Raw genomic sequence first — 21,519 nt, 5'->3', positions numbered from 1 at the left:
TTTACTTTTTGAGGCAGGGTCTTGCTAAGTTGCTGTTGCTGGCCTCAAACTTGCAATCCTCCTGTTTCAGCCTCCTAAGTAGCTGGGATTACAGACAAGTATTTAACATGCTGGGAAGAAAGTTTTCTTTAGGATTTTAGTAATAGATGCCACTGATGCTCAATGGTTAGGTTTATTAAAAAGTGTCCAAGGAGGATAACTGCCAGGAATATGGCATAAGCACTTAGTTTACTTCCATTTTTATTCATCAGTTAGGTTTTTATGTAATTTTGTTGTTTTTGTAATTGCTAAAAAAAGTAACTGTAGGCTCTAGGAATAGAGGATCAGTTGAAAAGTGGTGCCAATGGGAAGTTGTACTTAGTCATTTGTTTTAGTAAATGTCTTTAGCAGTGCAAAAGATTTGAGGAAGAACATTGTTTATTGTCTTTCTATTAAAGCAAACATTGTCTATTAAATATAGTCATTATCCAGATATGAGTTGGTTTCATGATCTGAATTCACATTTTATAAAGAGCTCATTTTGAGTTTTTTTATATATTGAACCATTTAGAAGGCAAGTCCCTTTGACTCCAGAGTTTAATTTCTATCTTGAGTATAACTAATTATATAAGACTGAGGAAAATATGATTAGTGTTATGTATTTTAATACCTTTTATTGTGACTTTAAATGCTTTCACCACTTCCCGGCTTATTTTATTTATTTATTTTAGTTTTGGTGGACAAGCATCTTTATTTATTTATTTTTTTATGTGGTGCTGAGGATCGAACGCAGTGCCCCACGCATGCCAGGCGAGCGTGCTACTGCTTGAGCCACATCCACAGCCCCTGGCTTATTTTTATAGTAGGCATATGGTGAAAAGTTTGACAGAAAGATCAGTTTTCTCGGTGATATGATAATATTAATGCACATTCTTGGTTCTTGACAAGTTATTTGTAAACCATTTGGATTATGCTTTAGTAACTATGCAAACCATCACAGGACCTAAACAGGTTATTTGAGGTGCTTTATTTTTCTTACATAATCAGTAATAATCTTCCAGATAAATGAGCTAAATTAGATAAATTAGCTAATGTTTAGACTGAATGAAATGAGACATTGCCATTTCTTGTGTCAAGAAACAATCTAGAATCTCAAAAAACTCTTCAAATTTACCTCCAGATTATGCTGGGTCTTGATCATAGAAAAGTTTCTATGATGGTAAATTCTAGTTGTTCATTAAAAGAAATAATATTGGTGAATTTCAAGCTTTAATGACACAAGAATAAGTTGAAGACAATTTACACTCTTAACTCCTGAATAAATTTTCTTCTAATGAATGGTTAATTCAACATTGTGTAACCAATTACTAGAAAGGTTCTATTGGTTGTTAGAAGAATTGTCTCCCTAAGATCAGTCATTCAACTTGTAAAGTCATGAAATTCATGTCCAAATTTTAACTTTGTCATTTAATGATACCAACATTTATAGCTTAAAAGACAGAAGATTGACATTTCATTAAATTTTTTTTGAATACCACTTAATAACAAATGTGTGATTCCCTTCCCCTTTCAATTTTATTATTGTCAATATGAAGATTATTATAGGAGAATTGAAAAAATGTTTTATTCTTGTCCTACTGACTTGCCCACATTTTCTTCCTCATGATTGAAATACATAGTAACACTTTAAACTGAAAAGTCTTAAGAGCTGCTGTGTAGGGAAGGCAGAGGTGTTTATTTAAAAATTTTAAAGTCATTTCCCTGTAACTACCCTGGCCATTGAAAAATAATAAAATAACCTCCCTTTAGATGAAATCTGAAATTCCCATTCATTATAAGAAAAAAAAATGTATTTTATAAATGAAAAAGTTAAAAACCAAGCCCTGATGGTTAACTTTGGCTTGGCACTCCTGTATGTCTGGATCACATATAGCCAGCTATCTATGATTATGCCATAGTGAGCTTTGGGTCCTGTGTGAGTCCTAATATGCTCTCCTGTTGTGCATCATTTAAAAACAAATATTTATTTAAAAAAAAAACTATTGCTCCTAAATTAATTACTCAGAATTCATTTTAGTAATTGTTCCTCAGGAAACTGGTGGTACTTAGGTATAGAATAAAAGACAGTTTTGGAATTAGTGGCTGAAACTCAGATTCATTGATATCTGAGGTTGGTCTAGCATCATGGTCTGACCCAGCACTTCATTTAATTTAATTTTAGCTGTTGTGGAGATATATTATATATATTTCTATTTTTGTATTTTTTTTTTTTTTTTGCTTTTATCCTGTTAGTTTGCATTTTCTTACATTTCTAGTGAGCCAGCTCCCTGGGAGTTTGATCTATCTCTAAATTCCATTGGTAACTCAACCTTTAGTAACCACAGAATAGCTGTTGCTTCCATACATGGAGCCACCTAGAAATCAAAAGTTTCTCACCCCTCAACCTTTCACTTTTTCTATTCCCAAACCATGTGTTTCTGTAAGCCAGTGTTGTACTTGCACTTCTAACACCAAGGTATAAGCTGTAGTGGAAAAACCACATTTAATTTCCCCTACTATACAATGCAGAACATTATCTGTGACTCCACATATTTGGGGGACATTTCCCCATACATAAAGCAATCAGTTCTGCAGAGGATTCTTAAGTAGTTACCAGCTATGTGTTCTCCTGAATTTGAATGCTATATCCAAATGATGGCTTCATATCCCACAGGTAATGGCTCAGTTCCATAAGAATGTCCCCCACTTCTTATACTAGTCACAAAAAGGAAGTTGTCACATATACTTCTGACCAACCAGCTATATATCAGAGGTTTTCTTGAACCTCTCCTTTGATTTTATCAGTTTGCTTGAACAGCTTACATAATTGTGGAAAATACTTCATTACCCAACTGTTATAAAGAATATTACCAAGGATTCAGGTGAACCAGATGGAACAGATGCATAGGATAAGGAACCTTGAAAGATTCAGTTATCTGGAAGCCTCCAGAATTCAATCATTTTAGTTTATTGTACTCAGTTGGGTAAGCATTAACTCATTGGCCATTGGACAGTTCAACCTTCAGCACCTCTCTCTGTTCCCCAGAAGTGGGAGTATGTAGGACTGAAAGTTCCAACCCTCTAATCACATGTTGGTCCCCTGGCCACCAGTCCCTGTCCTGAGGCCAAGGGCATCCAGCTACTAGTCAGTCACTTATCCCATCATAGTTTTCCAGAGCAAAAAGCTCAAACTGTATATTTCACAATCCAGTCATGCACTGCATATGGAATGACATTTTGGTCAGCCACCAGCCACATATACAATGATGTCTCCTTGAGAAGGGACGAATAGATATTCAGTAGATTAGACAAAGGGGAAGTAAGGGAGGGGAGGGGTAGGAAAAGGAAAGACAGTGGAATTAATCCAAAATAATTTTTCTTTGTACATAATGAACACACAATAGTGAATCTCATGGTTATGTACAGCAACAAAAATGGGGTCTTAGAGTAAGATTCCATGCTTACATAATTATATCAAACAGAATTCTGCCATGAATAACTAAAAAGAACCAGGATGGGGAGAAAGAAAAAAAACTGTCTCATAAGGGAGAAAAAATATTCCAAGAACATAAAATCAAAGATTAAGTATTAAAGAACTATGGGTGCTTATTATATTTTCAAGAATTTTTGAAGTGTTTCTTCATTGGAGGGAAGAGAAAAATGTAAGTAAAAAAGTTAAGAGTTCTGGGAATAAGAAATAGAACAGGTCATATTATGAAAAAATGCTGGAAGTTTAATTCCGAAGGGCAGTGATTTTTTTTTTTTAACCAGCTATGATTTACCTCCCACTATACCATACCCCTAAAGCATATGGCTAAGTGCAGTGACATTTTTTTTTGGTTGTCTTACTTAGAGAAAAGGCGTGATTGGCATCTAATGGGTAGAAGCTAAGGATGCTGCCAAATATCCTACTGTGCAAAGGTCAGCACCATTGTCACCACAAACACAACAAAGACTCATCTCTCTGCAGTGCCAATGGTGTACCTTTGAGAAACCTTGCTGTTTAACATTTGTAATAGTATTCGGGCCTCCAGATTTTGCCAAAGGTATAAGGAGGAGTCAGAATTTCAGAACAATAGATTTATGTTTTCAGTTGGCCAAAGGGATTCTGTATATTTTTTCCCTAGACAAGCTATTTTAGGTATGTATGTATCTTCTATGATACTATATGCAAAATTGTTGAGAGAAGTGAAGATGAGAGGTATGAGGAAGTTATAACAAAGAAAAACAACAGTCACTATTTGAGAATTAGTCTAGAAGAAAGCATTCTTACCATAGGAGATAACAACTCTGCAAGTGTTACTGCCCCTTCGACACACCAATGGGGCAAGAGGTGGAAGACTCTGGTATTGTAACTGAACCTGGGTTCTTTTACTAACCACTTTGAAAAAGGCCAGTGACTTGATGACAAGTTGTTGGGGCAAGAAAAAAGGCTTTTTAGAAAGCTAGCAAACCAAAGATGGGAAGTTATAACCAATAAAGGCCTTCTTAGGGAACTCTGGGGGCACAAAGGGCTTTTGGCGGGGGGGTGGGCAGTGGGCAGGAAAGCCAAGTACTGTACAGGGTCTAAGTCATCCAGGGCGGCTTGTTTTCTCTTCTAGAATATTCTTGTGATAATGATCAGTTTCTGTCTCCTAGGTCAGTTCCTATAATATTTTAGTACACATGATTGTCCTGCAAAGTTAAAGATGATTTTTTTTCTTTTTAAAAATTTATATATTTTAATTAGGTATATATGATAACAGAATGCATTTTGATTCATTGTACACAATTACAGTACAACTTTTCATTTCTGGGCACACGATGTAGTGTTGCACTATATATACAGTGATTTTTTTTTTTTTTTCTTTTTAGGGGGATACTGGGGATTGAACTCACGGCACTCTACCACTGAGATGCATCCCCAGCCCTATGTTGTATTTTATTTATAGACAGGGTCTCACTGAGTTGCTTAGTGTCTTGCTTTTGCTGAGGCTAGCTTTAAACTCTAGATCCTCCTGTCTCAGCCTCCTGAGCTATTGGAATTATAGGTGTGCGCCTGCATACCAACTAAAATGATTTTATTTAAGAAATAAGATTAGCTAATTCTTGGCTCATACTTTGATACTAAAATCTGAAAATCCTCAGCTAAGCTTGATGGCTCATGCCTGTAATCATAGTGACTCAGGAGGTTGAAGGAGGAAAAATCCCAATTTTGAGGCCAGTCTCTGCAATTTACACCCTGTCTCAAAATAAAAAAAAATGGATTTGGGTGTGTATGTAGCTCAATAGTAGAGTGCCCTTGGGTTCAATCCCCAGTACCACAAAAACAAAACTAAAGAGCACCAGGTATTTTAAATTCTATAAATCTACAGAAAAGTTGCAGATAAGTAAATTTTATGATTGGTGTTATTTAGTTTTTCAAAGAAATACCTAATTTTGCAGTCAATTGTTTTGGGGAGGAGGTATCGAAAGGCAACAGATTTAACCTTTCAGGCTGCTCCAGTCAGAGGTGTCATTTACAGTCATCTATGGCCAAGTTAGTGGGAGGCTAATAATATATTACTCAGCTGCATGACCTCCAAAATTAGTGGTTTTTAAAGTCAACTAAAAACAAAGCTTTATTTTTTCTTCTCTAACAGTATTGATCATCCTAGGGTAATGTGTGTATGTCTTAGTTTTTAATCAAATGTTTAAAATGTTAAAAAGAGAAAGGAAAACTGAAGAAAGCTTATAGAATAGGACATAAATTATTTTTGTACAGCTGTATAATATTTTTGTTTTAAACTAAATTTTAAAGAGGAAACTTTTATTAGTTACAGTAAGCTTAGTTTAATTTCTTATTGAAGAAAGGAAAGGCCATTTAGTGCAGCCCAAGTTAATTTTGTTTGTAATGTCTCCAGTATTGTAAGTAATGTTTTAGGCTTTCACATCAACTCACCACTTACCCGGCATCTTTCAGTCCACAAGCTCTCTTTGTAGTTAAGTACCTTATATAGATGCATCCTTTTTTTTTTATCTTTGATACCATACTTTTATTATATTTTGGTATGTCTGATACATAGATACTTACCATTGGTATGACAGTTGGCTGCATTATTCAGTACACTTACATGCTGTACAGGTTTGTAGCCTAAGAGTAGGAGGCTGTACCATTTAGGTTTGTGTATATTCTGTGATCTTCCCACAATGATGAGATCACTCAGCGACTTATTTTTTTTTTTTTCAGAACATATACCCATCATTAAGTGACACATGATTATCACAGTCTTTATTCTTGGAGAATATTTTCACCAGATAGAAAATTCTGGACTTGAAATTTTTTCTTTTTGCACTCTAAAGTTTTGTTCTGTATAATCTAGACCCCATTGTTTCTGGTGTGAAGTTAGCTGTCGCTCAAATTATTGATCCGTTTTATGTAATTATGTTGTTTTCCTCTGACTGCTTTCAAGATTTTCTGTTCTCTTTGCTTTTTACAGGCATACATGTGCGATTTTTTTTCTTTCCTTTTTTTTTTTTTAATTTTGCCAAAATTCACTGAGTTTCTTGAATCTGTAAATTTACTTCTTACAAAATTTAGGGGAAATTTCTGGTCATTGTTTTTTCAGGGTTTTTGTTTTGTTTTGTTTTGTTTCTCTTATTCTCTTTTCTTTCTAGAATTCCAGTTACTTGTAAGTTTTATCTTTTAACCTTGTCCAAGTTCACTGACCCTTTCTTATCAATAGTCAGATAGTAAATTACAGTGACAGTACTAGTAAAAAACTATGGAGATGTTCAAGTTATCTCCTTATCTGTATATAGTTTTTCTGGTGGTTAACAAAATCAAATACAGCCCACATTTTCTCTACTATTCACTTTCTTTAACATCTGAATGGGTAAAACCAATTGTGCTAAGTCAGGGCCCACCTCCATACCCAGACCTGGCCTCAGACAAAAACAAAACAAAACAAAACATTAAAAAACAAACAAAACCTTGGAGCTGGGGATACAGCTCTGTTGGTAGAGTGCTTGCCTTGCATGCATTAGGCCCTGGGTTTAATCCCCAGCACCACCACCAAAAAAAAAAAAAAAAAAAAAGCTATAAAAAAACCTTAGTACCCATTCTTTGTTTTAAGTGTAGACTATCTTCCATTTTCTGTTTTTTAGTACTTGTTTTCCATTTCTTTCTATTGGTTTGTTTTTATTTTGTTTCTAAAATTTATAGTTAGTAGACAGTTTGGTCTGATGCAAGCTGCTTTATCATTACCAGGCAATGTAGGAAACTACATAAACTCTTTGCAAACAGTGATCCTGTTTGAGTTCATTTTCTTCTCTAAGATCTTGCTTGAAAGTGCTTGGTGAAAGCTTACTAAATAATGGAAGAATGAATGAAATGTTTACTTTGTTAGATCTGTTAAAGAGCTTTTCCAGCAAGTTCATGAGAAAAGAGTAGCTTACTTTCTATCTACATATCTACTTTGTTATTGTATCAGTTCTGATCTTTTGTCAATTTTTTGATTCTGTTCTTTCCTCTTTTTAAAAATTTCTTTGTATGTTCTAGACATAAGTCCTTTATTAGATATATAATTTGCAGATATTTTTCTTCTAGGATGTTGTCTTCTTATTTTAACAGTGTCTTTTGTAGATAGTAGTTTTAATTTTAATGATGGTCCAATGTGGTTTTTTATTTATGGACTTTGCTTTTGATATTGGTCTAAATTCATTACAAAACATAATGTCACCCAGCTTTTTCTCTTGTGTGTTTTAGAAGTTTTGTAATTTTAGGCTTTATATTTGGGCATGTGATTCATTTTGATTAATTTTTATGTTAAGGTGTAAGGTAAAAAAATGGTTTTGTATGTTTATATCTTACTATTCCAACACTGTATGATGAATAGAAGAAAGCTCTTTTTAATAGCTGACTTTTGAATACTTAGGTGCCAGTCAAAATTTTACGTGTTTTGTTATCTACTTCATGGATAGATTTAAGTGAGGTAGGAGTTTGACTTAGCAGAACTTGGTAAATGATTGGACATTAAGTGTAAGAAAGGAAATAATTAAAAGTGGGAAGAAAGAATAATAAAGTTAAAATTTCCTGTGATATCTAGGGAACGGAAGGAGAATAGATAATTAGAAATTTTGAAGAGAAGAGAGATTTGATAGATTACAAATGGTTGGGGTCTAACATGTAGATAGCTCTCAAAGCATTGGTGGTAAATGAGATTTCTCAAAGGGTAGAGAAGAGAGTATCTTAAGCAGAATACTGAGGAACAGTAGCATTTAAAGAGTGAGGAGACAAGTAGGAGTTTGATAAGAAGCAACTGAAGACCTAGGAAATTAAAAAGAATAATTGTCATAAGAGACAAAGTAGGAACAGTAGTACTAATGGAAGGGAGGCGTGCTTTCAGACTCTCAGGAATGGAAAGATACAGAAAGAGGCTTTAGTTTGAAGAGAACAGGAAAGAATTATTCTTAAGTTGTAGTACTCATACTACAACTACTCGTATAATAATTTATATGTTTCTTTTAGAATTAGATCTAAAAGCAACACTTAAAGCAATCTATTGATTGAGTGTATTTTGCTACTTAAATATTGAGTGCACTAATTTTAATATTGGTACAAGTAATAAAAAGCAGAGAATTTTTGAAAAATCTTAAAAGGATTAAGTAATACAAAATAATAATATAAAGGAAAACATAAAAATACACCAATTTCAATGTTTGAGGTTGCTTTTTCTTTGTTTCCATCTCTTCAGGGATTGAACTCAGGGATGCTTAACCACTGAACCACACATATCCCCCGCCCTTTTTTTTGAGACCGGTTCTTGCTAAATTGCTATGCCTGGCTTTGAATTTAGGATCCTCCTACCGTGGCCTCCCACGCTGCTGGAATTATAGTTGTGCTTCACCACACCCAGATTTCATCTCTTGCTCAAGAATAAAGTTTTCTGTTAGCATGCAGAATAATTCAAGAGCTCTTGACCTCATAGTTTTAAAGTAGATTACTCTCATGTACTCTATTTAGGAAAACCTGTCACAGAGAAATCTGTTCTTGCCCATCACATGCTAATATTAGTAATAGCAGCAATATAATGTAAAAACAACTATACTTTGTTTAAAATTTTCTAATTTTTGGTTTTGTTATTCAACAGGTTTGATCTGTGGATGAAATGAATCATGATTTTCAAGCTCTTGCACTAGAATCTCGGGGAATGGGAGAGGTAAATATTTACTAATACCAAGAACTTATACCTCATTTTAATTATTTGAGCTGTTAAGACTCATTTTTTTTTAAACTGTAATCTTGAAAAAATAGTGGTTATATTTTCTAAACTATATGGGTTTTATTTTATGATTTTAAATCTCTGGTTGTGTGAAATTATGTAGTTGTGATTTTTCAGCTGCTTTGTTTTTAAACCTATAGCAAGTAATTTTCAGTGATTTATTTAGTGTGATTTGATTCACTTGGATAGATGTATTATATTTTGGTAATGAGTCATACATCATTAGCTTTACTCAGAAGAAAAACTTCCTTTATCCTTGTTCTGCTGTTTTATGTATGTATGCTGTGTTTGCTTATTGTTCATTATTCTCCCTTCCCAAAATCTCTCTTGTTCACCAAAGCTGTTTGCTTAATAAACTTCTAAATTCTTGACAGGACTCTACTGGAAAGACTTACCTATTGTCCCGTTGCTATCTGTAGTAGAATGAATTATTTTCTCATCTGACTTTCCCTAGATCTTTATAAATACTTTTTTTATATTACTGGTTACAGTTTGTTTTATATTTGTCTCTCCTGTAAATTGCTATCTTTGAATGCCTAGCATAATAGGTACTCCACATTTTAAAATTAATTTTATCATTCCTGTTAATCTGTGATTTTCTTTGAGGCATCAATTTAACCTCACCATTACATATTTTAAGTCAGCTAAAATACTTAGTTTTCCAAACACCTAATGAAATTTTAGAACATTTTGATTATGGAAACTCTTGTGGTCATCTTTATTTTTGTCATGTTCTATACTATACAAACATAGTGTGGACTTTGGTAATAGAAAATAACAGTAAACAGACCTAAGATGTGTAATTAACTGCTTGCACCTGGAGATTATTTTACTTTGGTAGATTAGAGACCGCCATGAGACTCACTCCATCCAATGCTGTGCTCTTCAGATGCAGAAAAAGAGTCCAGTCACTCCTTTGGGCCACAAGAGGGCACCCTGCAGCTAGCTAACCCTCCCTTTCTTCAGAACAGCGTTTTCCAAAGAGTTTGTCATTTTCAGAGGACTGATTTAAGGGTGAGTTAAGGTGCTTAAGCTTAAGTATTACCAAAATAAATTTGTTAGTCCAGTGCACAAGGTAAAATTCTGGGCCCTAAGATAAATTTGAAAGAGGAAATAAGTTTTTTTTTTTGTTTGTTTGTTTGTTTAAAAAATCTATACCTTCACTGCAGCATAGTGACTTGCTTAGGCATTATTTACATTGTGGGAAACAAAAGAGGCAGAAAGGTCTTACATTCTTTCTTTGCCACTTGTTTCTGTGGTCTTTAGAAAAATAGAATGATGTATCTTAAAAGAAGGTTTGAGCAGTGTTTCAGCCTTTTAGTCTGTGACAGACTTGAAGTTCTTTCTTAAGAGCAAGTAAAGTCACATTCCTACATTAATTCTGATACTTATACTTTACTTACCAATTGTATATTGTTTGTGTTTACAAATAGATTCTTTTCCCCCTTTCTAACTAATATTTGATAAATCTAAAGAGCTTTATAATTCCAAAACGTGTCATCATTAGAAACGGTAGTTAAAAGAGTATTTGGGGATGCAAAAAGGTTTTAGAAAAAGAGGAGCTAGTTTGAATGTATGTTATATAAACTTAAATCCAGACTTTATTAATGGACATGTTAGATATGCAGAACAAAAGTGTAGTCACTTAGGTGTAGATTGCTTTTACTACCTGTTGGATAGCAACCAGTCAGTGTATCTGTGACCTTTAGCCAGTAAAAATGTATTCTTAAATAAGCTGTTTTTATGAATTTTTTTCATAATAGTTTACCAATTACTGTTGTTACCTCTAAAAGATAACTAAGAAACCTCAGATTTCTGTCTCTGGGTTTTCTCCCACAAGACTTTCTATCTTTCCTCATCTCACAGGCAGCAGGGAACCTTCTGGGATTTCCTTCTTTGCCTGTCTCTCTCTCACCAGTCTTCTCCTTTCCTGACAGGTGAGGTTTTTTGGTTTTGTTTTATCCCAGAATTCATTCATTGGAATAAATAAAAGCAGCCTTGAGTTTCTGGCTCTTGTGTTTTCTAAAATTGCTTGTTTGTTTTTTTTTTTTTTTTTTTTTTTTATAATGGTAATGCAAAATCCCTTTTTTAATGGATTGTTCTATTCTTTTTATGATAAAGTTTTGCTTATTATATTTTAAGTGTTGTAAATTTCTAATGTACAGAGCACTGCATCTACATATAGGATTCATTTCAAATGTACTGTTTTTTGTAGATCACAGTAGCTTTACAAGTCATCATCAGAAGGACGATCTCTTGGTTGTTCATCCAGAAATAGAAACAGATTTGTATTCATCTATTCATGCTTGCCCTTTCTTTTTTAAAAGCCTAATAGCAAATTTTGTCTAAAGTTCTGCTGATTTGCATTATGTCACAAGGATTAAAAAGAGCAAAGCATGCATAGGAGATATTCAGCATTGTTAATATACGTAGTGCACTTCAGAGGCACATTCCTATTGTCATCTCGAGGCTATTAGGCTGGGTACTTGTTTATTTTTTACATAATGGAAAAAAGGACCCTGCCTGAAATTTCTTTAGGGAATCCAGAATTTAACTTTAAAATCATTGAATTAGTATGTTTAATTTTGAGAATATTTTCATAGCTTAGTACGATAAATAATGCTCTTTCCTTTTTCTGATACAATAATTTTTAAAGTAAATTTTTGCATGAAGATCCTAGGTATGGTAAAGTGGAAAACATTAGATAGGGTAGTAATGAAACTTCTCTTTTCTCAGATCTTTCACTAGTGCTATGAGCTTGGGTAAGATTGACTTATTTTGAAGCAGAAATAGAAATAATGTGTTGTATGAGTCACATACATCTCTCAAATGCTCTTTGAGCAGTTATGGATAGCTTTTAGGGATAGTGTTTAAAAAGTTGATCATAGTTTATATAAATCCTGTCTCAATAATTCTATATTAAAAGTTTGTCCATGATAACAGGAAGAATATCACAGTATCTTAAACTGCTTTCATTTTTAACTAGTGGAAATTTTCAGAAATATCAATGAATTAGACTATAAAATTGAAAAGAACTCTGTAACTGTAATGGGAAAGACCTCAGAATTAAATAGATACAGGGTTTCCAGTACAGGGTTTCCAATCCGATTGCTGCCATTTACTAATTATATGTATAACCTTGATCAATGTAACTTTTGACTCTTTTTCTTATGCAGTATGTAACTATAGCAACTGTCTTTCCTAAATAATAGGGTTTTAACTTCCCCCTAGAATAGTCAAACTGACTCAAGAAAAAAAGAAGGCATACAGCTCTTAGTCAAAATCTTTGTAATGAATGATGTAATTCTTTGAAATAATCAGCCAGTTTAATGTTGCAGACGAGTGATTGTCTCATGTATAATATTAAAAGATTTCTATTTTGAGGTTTGTAAAAGCTTCTAATATTTATGTAACTGCTATGTGTTGGTTGTGTTAAGTGGTTTACTTATGTTATTTCATTCTAGTTTTATAACTTTTATGACCAGAGCTTATTATCTTTCCTTTAGAGATAAGGAAACAAGTTCAGAAAGAATAATTAACTGGCCCAAGGCCACACCACATAATAATACCTGAATGCAGTTTGAACTCCTGCCTGTCTTGACTATTTATAATGCTATTTTCCTTTGGAAATGTCTATATTTGTTGTTAGTTGGTTAGTATTAAGGGATATTAGAAATGGAGACGATGGGGAAGTGATATGAATTGAAAAATTTAAAAATATTAAAATATTATATCCATAAAAAAATGAAATCCAGAAAAGCACCATTCTTAGGTTTTAGGAAATTGCTTTCTGTTTTTTGTTCTCTGTACAACTTGGGTTTTAGCATCTGTTTTTGTCTTTTATGAACTTGTATTTTAAGTAGAGAGACCTTGCATCATGATTTGCCCAGGATAATCCAGTTACATATCTGTTACGATATAATTATTATAATAGCATCCCTTTTTTCAAAAGTGTCCTAGTTTGGATGATGTTATATGAGCACTTAATTTAAAACAATAATGTGGGCATTTAGTTTTAAATTCTTCTAAGTCCTTGGATTATTTTTATTTGGCTGTCTTAGGATTTTATGTAACTGTTTATATTAGAGAACTCTGATGTATAAGTGTAATTCAGTAAATGCTAGAGCGGGAATTTTTTTCTCTTTTTAGTGTGGGAATGTGATTTAATTTTATTTTTGAGACAATATGCTGGGGTGTTCTTTGTTTTTTTGTTTTTTAATGGGGAAGGCAAGCCATAAATACTTTTAAAGTAAAGAACATTGTATGTACACTCAGTCGTATCTGAGATGAAGGATAGGTCAGGTTGACAAGAAATACTGAGTATACTTACCTTAATTTAGAGTTTCTGTGAATTAGGGAATAAATAAAAAGTGGTAGTGAATAATGTATTTTACAGATATTTAAGGATTTTAAGCCTTGTTTTCTATATGTCTACTATAGTAAAGAAAAATCTCTGGGGGCAAATTTACATCAATTTATTGTTTAACCTCTAAAAACTTTTTTTTTTTAACTGATCTTTTTTTCTGAATTGTTGCCTGCTCTTAGATTTAGTCCATTTTAACCTGTTCCTGGTCAGAAGATAGTGGTTTCTAGAAAAGTATTTGAATCATTGTCTAAATTGCCACAGAAAGCAAGTTCTAGAATGTTTAGATCTTTGGTAGAAGTATTAACTACTAAATTTGTTTCCTATGCACAATAACTTGTGTTAACAAGAGAGTACAGTGCTTTGCAAAAATATTCACACTTGGTAAGTGTTAACAGAATTTTTCCCCCATTTTTCTGTTTTTTATATACCTATTTTGGATTCCTTATTTGTTATTCTTGTTTTGACACTGAAATATTTTTCTTCATGAAGTATGGGTAAAACAATTCTTTATTTCAGGGATAGTTTTCATCCTTCTGAAATGACTTGCTTATGCAATGTTTTTAAGAGATTAATTTGGATTTTACTATGAATAAATGTTTATTTAAATATATCAAATGATGCTGTAATATTAGTATTATCAGCTTTTTATTTTGTTTGAATATTTATGTGAATCTTTTAAAGTTTTTTTTTAATTGAAGGAATGGAGCTATTGTAGTTTAGTTACTGTGAACTTTGATAAGAATAGATGATTGTGTAAAATATCTATACTTATTCATAGCCAAGAAGATCCTAGATGCAAAAACTTTTCTATTTTAAAAAACAGAATTTTGTTTCCTTTAAAAATATGCTTATTTAGCAAAAGATCTGTGAAATGGGAACAAGCCTAAATTGATGTTATCCCCCTATCTTCAGAGCTGCTTCTCCTGATCTACTCCAAACATCACCACCACAAACTCCTCCACCCCCCTAATTTTAGTCAGTGACACCTATCATTATCTTTTTAATCCAACTACTAAGGTTGTATCCCTTTTATCCACCTTTTCCCATTATCCATGTTCAGTTCCAAATTTGACTGTCTAGAATGCTTCTCAGATCCATTTTATTTTCTCAGTTCTTTCTGTTAGTAGTACCCTATTTCAGTTCTTGCTGCTTTGACTCTATTGTAATTTTCCTAAACTGGTCTCTTTGTCTCCAGTCTTTCCCCTTCTATCTCTTATTCCTTACAACTTGAGTTGTTTTTCAAAACAGCTGTCTTGCCAACCTGTCTTGATTTCTCTTGTTACTTAAGTATAACATCCAATTTACTTAACATGTCTCCTAAGAGTCCTCATAATTGACCTGGTTAGCTTTACCAGTATCAAGTCTTGGCCTTCCAACATCTGTTTCTCTTATATGCTGTTCTCCACATGTTACATTTTCTAAAGTTTTGCCTTTGTTTGTGCTTGACTGTATTTTATTTATGCTTTTTTTCCTTACCTTGCCTTCCCACCTTCAATCTCTAGCAACTCCCCGCCCACAGTATATTCTCTCTCAGACCTCAATTCAAGTATTAGTTATATTTTATCATAGTCTATATGTTTATGAGCTCTGAAGATGAGATGAGCATGCCCTTAAAGAAGCACACATAGGTAATTTAGTATGATATGTATTTTACTAGAAGTATATACAGGTTTGATTATTAGCACTGAAGGACTGGGCACCTAATTATGGGCTGAGAGTGTCTTATTTATGAATGCATATTTAAAATATCAAATGTATGTCTCAGAAAGATTGTATATTCAAACAGATATGCCAAGGCTGTCTCCTGAGCATCAGGAAAGACCTGAATGGATATTAAAGAATACCTAGGAATTATACATTTTGATTAATCAGTGAATGGTTTATCAACTCAATTTTTACATGGTGTGTATGTCACCATGTAGACTATCTAGCATAGGACCTTAAGATTGTTATTTCAAAAGTATCTGTAGGGTTTTTTTTTTCTGTGTTTTCTATCATCTATAGCTTTCTGATATGGAATTGGTGGATTCATAGTATTCAGGAGCTAGTGAGAATTGTGAAATTCACTGTCATTGAATGACTGAAGTAAGAAAGAAAAAATATTTTCTATCCTGGATGTTGTAGGATAAGAGGTTGTCCAAAGGCAGTTTTTGAAAGTAAAAGAAAAATGTTAATCATTCTTTAATGATCTCTTTTTGAGTAAGAAGTTTAATAGGCATTTTGAAGAAATTTACATATAAAGAAAACCACATAAGAAAAATGTTTGAAAAACAGTAGTCAGAATTGGACTTTGATTTATTGTTTAGATTCAGAATTATTAGAACCAGTACATAAACAGGGAGTTATTTTACTGTTAATGGAAAATTTAGAAAACATTCTCATTTTCATTAGCACCAAAACTAATGTGTTCTATTAGTGATATGTTTGTTATTCCCTTTGTATTCTTTGTAATTAGAATAAAATTTAAATGTAAATTTTTCCTCCCAAATAGCTTTTGCCTACCAAAAAGTTTTGGGAACCTGATGATTCAACAAAAGATGGACAAAAAGGCATATTTCTTGGGGATGATGAATGGAGAGAGACTGCATGGGGAACTTCTCGTAAGTTATTGTTGTATGCATGAGAATTATGAATAAACTCAATGTTTGTTTTGTGTTTTTCCAGTCCCCGCCCTGGCCCTGGCCCTGGCCCTGGCCCTGGCCCTGGCCCTGGCCCTAGGGTGTCACTTGCCTTTCCCCCACAGCCCTCCACCTCAGTGTTTTTTGTTGTTTTTTAAAACCTTGCCTATCCCTAAATAGTATTCAGAAAAAAATAGGATCTTGTAAGTCATTATAATTCTATTTTCTTGTGGCAGTTTACCCTTGTCTGTGGCATACTTACTTGATTAGTACAGTTAATTGATTAGATGTGTTTATCACATTAAGGCCTTCTTAAGGTTTTTGTTGGTTTGTTTTTTTTAATTCACTCTGATTATAAAATTCTGAGTTACCACTAAAATAGAGGACCTATTTGTTGAACCATAAGAAGTTTTACTTTTAAATGGTCTTGTATGCCAATGACTGATTTATTTAGTTGTTGCTCAGTTAAGCTTTATTAGACATTGGCCACATCCAGAAAGGAAGTTAATTGTCTTAGTGACATAAAGCTCCTAGAAAAGAGCAGATGAATGTTTTTGATTTCCAAAAGGAATGAGGAGACAGTTTGATCTAAGAAACTCTTAAGGAGAAAAGGAACTGGCATGTAAGGAATATAACTTGTAGGAGTGTCAGTATTTATTGGTAAATTGAAAAACATAGTTGTAAACCATTATTTTTTGGAAATGTTTTTGATTAGTAAAATTTGAGAGTTGTACAGACAGAACTGTTAACATAAATTTTACAAATAAGTTTTCTCTTTTTATTGCTGAGTTTAATGCAGCTTGCTTTGCCTATGCAAAATGCCCAAAGTAATAAAAAACCAAATTCCCCAATAAAACTATTGCCTAAAAGCTAAAACTCAAAGGTTAGGGAGATCTAAAAGAAGTTTTAATTTCATTTTCAATCAAATAGATCAAAAACTTTTGGTAATAGCTAATTTAGGCTGGTATTTCCTTAAAATATTGGAAATTTTCTTTCAATTTAGTGATAACAAACAGGTAATATGCCAGGTTTGGGGAACAGAAACATATTAGACCCATAAAGTATTCACATGCAAAGCATCCTGAGCAGAACATGGAAATGAAAGATTATTTTTCAGGATGGAAGATAGAAGAAGTACCAAATTTATCACTTTAGTCAGTTCTTCTATCACTTCTCCCAAGTTTTAGTTGCATAGATTAAAATTTTGATGATGAATATTAGTCTTTTACCAAAAAACATGAGAAAGCTAGAAATGAATGGAATTTTATTTACTAAACAAACATTTATTAGATTTCAAGCACATACAAATATGAATAATACATTCCTTGTTCTAAAGGATTTGTCATTCTAAGATTTTCCATGGGTGCAGGAGACCTACTCGTATACCATACTCATTGTTTGCTATTTTATTCAGCTGATTCTCTGCTGCAACTAAAGAACCCGACCAGAACAACTTTAGAGGAGGAAAGGTTTATTTGGAGGCTTATAGTTATAGAGGTTTCAATCCATAGACCACAGGCTCCATTCCTTGGGGCTCTAGGTGAGGTAGAACATCATGGTGGAAGAATGTGGCAAGGGAAACAGATCACATGGTGATCAGAAAGCAGAGGTCTCCACTTTCCAGATAAAAATATAAACCCCATAACCACAACCCACCTGCCTCCAGTTATCACTCAGTGAATCCCATCAGGGAGTAATTTACTGATTAGGTTAAGGTTGTAGACCAATCATTTCTCCTTTGAAATTTGTTTCATTGTCTCACATGTGAACTTTTGGGGGATGCCTTACATCCAAACCATAAGATCAGCTAAATCATTATACTTGTGATTATCAGTTTCAGTGTGTTCTCCTGGTACTTTCAGGCCTTTGAAAAGTGGATTTCTGTAACTGAATTGCTCTCACTTTCCCCCACACTTTAAACTCTTTACCCTTCATATTTGGCTTAAATATAACTTCCTTTGGGATTCACTCAAAGACTGGGAAGAATCAAAGCTCCATCTTTTCTATTGCCATAATATCCTGGATTATTTTTATTGAAGCACTTTTATCCTATTATGATTGCTTTCTATTAAATCTGTGCTCTTTGAGGACAGAGATTATCTTGTTTGTTGAATTTTCCGAATGTAGCATAATGCTTAGCGTACAAGGGGCAGTAAATCAGTATTTTAAATTGTGGATGAATGTTTGAATGAAAGGATATAATGGCTAATCTCTCCTGGATATATATAGTGAAATAGAAATGTTTTAATATAGTTCAACAAAAGTAGCAATCATTCAAAGTTATGAATTATAGTTAAATGAAATGAAAATTTAATACCACAGTGATGCTCAACCTGGATAGTTGAAGGGCAAGACATAACATCCAGTATTGTACCTGTTTGTGCGTGAACCAGAAGTAACTAGTAACTTACTGGTTCCTTTCAAAAGATTTCAGCAAAAACTATTTGAATGTTGCCTCCCATGTGTTAATTTTATTTGTATTCCGCTTTTATTATTTTTCCTTTCATCATAGAAACATGTAAAAATAGAATTTGTATCAGGTGAATAATTTTGTTTTGAGAATTACCAGGGAATGACTAAGAGGAGTGTTTTGTTGCTAGGACTGGCCTCAAATTAGTGATTCTCCTGCCTCTGCCTCGCATCAGTGAGATTATACTCATCTGCCCCTGCGCCCAGCTAGAAAAGATTTTTTGTCTTTTTTATTTTGGGGGTGAGTTGGGGGTATCTGAGCTTGAACTCAGGGGCTCTCAACCACTGAGCCACATCCCCAGCCCTATTTTGTATTTTATTTAGAGACAGGGTCTTACTGAGTTGCTTTAGCGCCTGCTGTTGCTGAGGCTGACTTTGAACTCTTGATTCTCCTGCCTCAGCCTCCCAAGCTGCTGGGATTATAGGCTTCCCCAAGCCCTGACTGTCAAAAGAGGTGTTTTTTAAATAAAAGCTTAAGGTGGTATTTAGCCTTTTCACCAAGGAAATACTGTGGTATTATTGGTTTTTCCCAACTCATTCATGTTTCTAGTGTGACAGCAGTATGAACTATGAAAATGCTGCCAGTTTGGAAGGTGTTTTCTGTTTTTTTCCCTTAAAAACAAACAAACAAAAAACTGATTTCATAGGACTCACCAAAAGAATATTAACTTTTTGACATAGTGCTTATAAGCAACTTTGCTTTCAGATTAATATTTCCTCTTCTATTAACCTTTTTGGTTTGATATTCTTTCTATAGGCTTTTCCTATTTCTTTCTAAATTGTTCTTTTCATTGGTATTTTCAAGAGATGTGCCCCAGCCACTGACTCTTAACAGAATGAAAAGCTGTTTACAAGATTATAATAATAATAATCTTCAAAATAAAATGAAGTTCTGATTTTTCTTACTTCAGTATACTTGTGAAACTCTGTTTTGTTTAACTTGAAAGTACAAATATATAATTCTAATCTTTATTCCAAAACAGATCATTCAATGTCCCAGCCTATTATGGTACAGAGAAGATCTGGACAGGGTTTTCATGGAAACAGTGAAGTAAATGCAATATTGTCTCCGAGATCAGAAAGTGGAGGCCTTGGAGTGAGCATGGTAGAATATGTACTAAGTTCTTCTCCTGCTGATAAATTGGATTCTCGTTTCAGGAAAGGAACTTTTGTAAGTATTTTGAATAAAAACTTTTTTTAAGTTAGTTTCTTTTTCCCTACCTTCTTAAAGTTAAAGGAAATTTTAATAGCTGTTTGGACCCTTGTTTTCTTCACTTGTCTACTTCATGAATCTTAACCATTTTACAAAAATCACATTAATTTTAAAACATTTTGCACAAATTAAAACTTATTTCTTGATCTGGAAGTAACTAATGATATTGCCTATGCATTAAATATTTTAATCTAGTTTGTGGTGTTACTGCTTTTCTAGCACCGCTATAGTTAAGGTTGCCTTAGCCCTTCTGTTATAAATCACTAGTTGTACTCAAATTTTTTGCATTTGCTAAAATAGTTGACTATGAACTTAAAATAAGTTTCAATGCTTTCTCTTGTTTACATGCACGATAGTGTAGTTTTAGGTCACCAAATGGTGCCTTTTTTTGTGTGTTCTATTAAGTATTCAGAATCAAACAGATTCTTTTTCCTCAGGGCACTAGAGATGCTGAAACAGATGGACCTGAGAAAGGAGATCAAAAAGGCAAGGCTTCTCCGTTTGAGGAGGACCAAAACAGAGATCTTAAACAAGGAGATGATGATGATTCTAAAATAAATGGCAGAGGTTTGCCAAATGGAATGGATGCCGATTGCAAAGATTTTAAGTAAGATTTTAACTTTTTTGAGAAGAAAAGGTTATCTCTTTTTAAGGATTATTACAATTAGTTGATGTGACTGATTTTGACATTTTTCCAACTTCTGTTTATTTCCTTTGTACCTGGTGTTAATCTGGACATTTATTTTTTCATAAGAAAAAATAGTTAATGATTATGAACAATTAAAAATAAATCTTCAAAACAGGATCTAAAGCAGTATATTCTATTGAAGGATTAGTATCAGAAGCTGCTGTTAATTTTCTGCTGATATAGTCTAAATTTGAACTTTTTCCTCTGTTAGAATTTAGTGAGCTCTGGGCTGGAGTTGTGTCTCAGTGGTAGAGTGCTTGCCTAGCACATGTGAGGCACTGGGATTGATCCTCAACACTGCATTTATATATAATGTATATTTATGTATATAAATTATATATGTATATGCATATATATTTATGTGTGTATATACACATAAAGTTATGTCTATCTACAATATTAAAAAATATTTTTTTAAAAGTTAGCTTCAAACTCAGAATTCTTAACACTTTTTTAGTTTCTCTCTCTCTCTCTCTCTCTCTCTCTCTCTCTCTCTCTCTTGTGCATGGTACTAAGGGTTGAACCCAGGGCCAAATGCTAGGCAAGTGCTCTATCACTGAACTACATTCCCACCCCTTTTTAAAATTTTGCTTTTGAGACAGGATTTAGCATATATGCCAAGATTGGCCTTGAACTTGTGATCCTCCTGCCTCAGTTTCCCTACTAGCTGGGATATTATAGGCATGTGCCACCATATCCAGCTGTAGTTGTCTTTAGGCATTTAGTACTTCTTTAACCTTTGACACTAAATTAGACAGTGTATCTTAGGGAATTGTTACTTCATACTGATTTCATATACTTTTACACTATAGTAATCAGATATTTTGAAGACTTTACCTGAAAATGAACAGTTCCTTTGAGATCTTGTGAACCATGGAATGCTAGATAACAAAGAGTTTAGGTGC

General features: G+C 33.4%; 1 protein-coding gene across 6 annotated transcripts in view; it reads left to right on the top strand.

The window, feature by feature from the left end:
* Pum2 (pumilio RNA binding family member 2) overlaps positions 1–21,519 on the top strand; it is an 87,727-nt gene that overhangs the window by 12,257 nt on the left and 53,951 nt on the right. For 5 of the 6 annotated variants that reach the window (XM_076833899.2, XM_076833898.2, XM_076833897.2 and 2 more), the window contains exons 2-5: positions 9,129–9,197; positions 16,118–16,226; positions 19,697–19,884; positions 20,364–20,533. In XM_076833899.2, coding sequence (XP_076690014.1) covers positions 9,147–9,197; positions 16,118–16,226; positions 19,697–19,884; positions 20,364–20,533 — 518 coding nt within the window. In that variant the 5' untranslated portion in view covers positions 9,129–9,146. Of the gene's footprint in view, positions 1–9,128; positions 9,198–10,160; positions 10,275–16,117; positions 16,227–19,696; positions 19,885–20,363; positions 20,534–21,519 lie in introns of those variants that run through there. The other variant, XM_076833900.2, reaches the window with a different exon arrangement.

The sequence above is a fragment of the Callospermophilus lateralis genome, chromosome 14 (assembly GCF_048772815.1).
Source record: "Callospermophilus lateralis isolate mCalLat2 chromosome 14, mCalLat2.hap1, whole genome shotgun sequence".
Taxonomy (NCBI): domain Eukaryota; kingdom Metazoa; phylum Chordata; class Mammalia; order Rodentia; family Sciuridae; genus Callospermophilus; species Callospermophilus lateralis.
The sequence above is the reverse complement of the archived record's forward strand: the minus strand, read 5'-3'. Positions and strand labels throughout refer to the sequence as shown.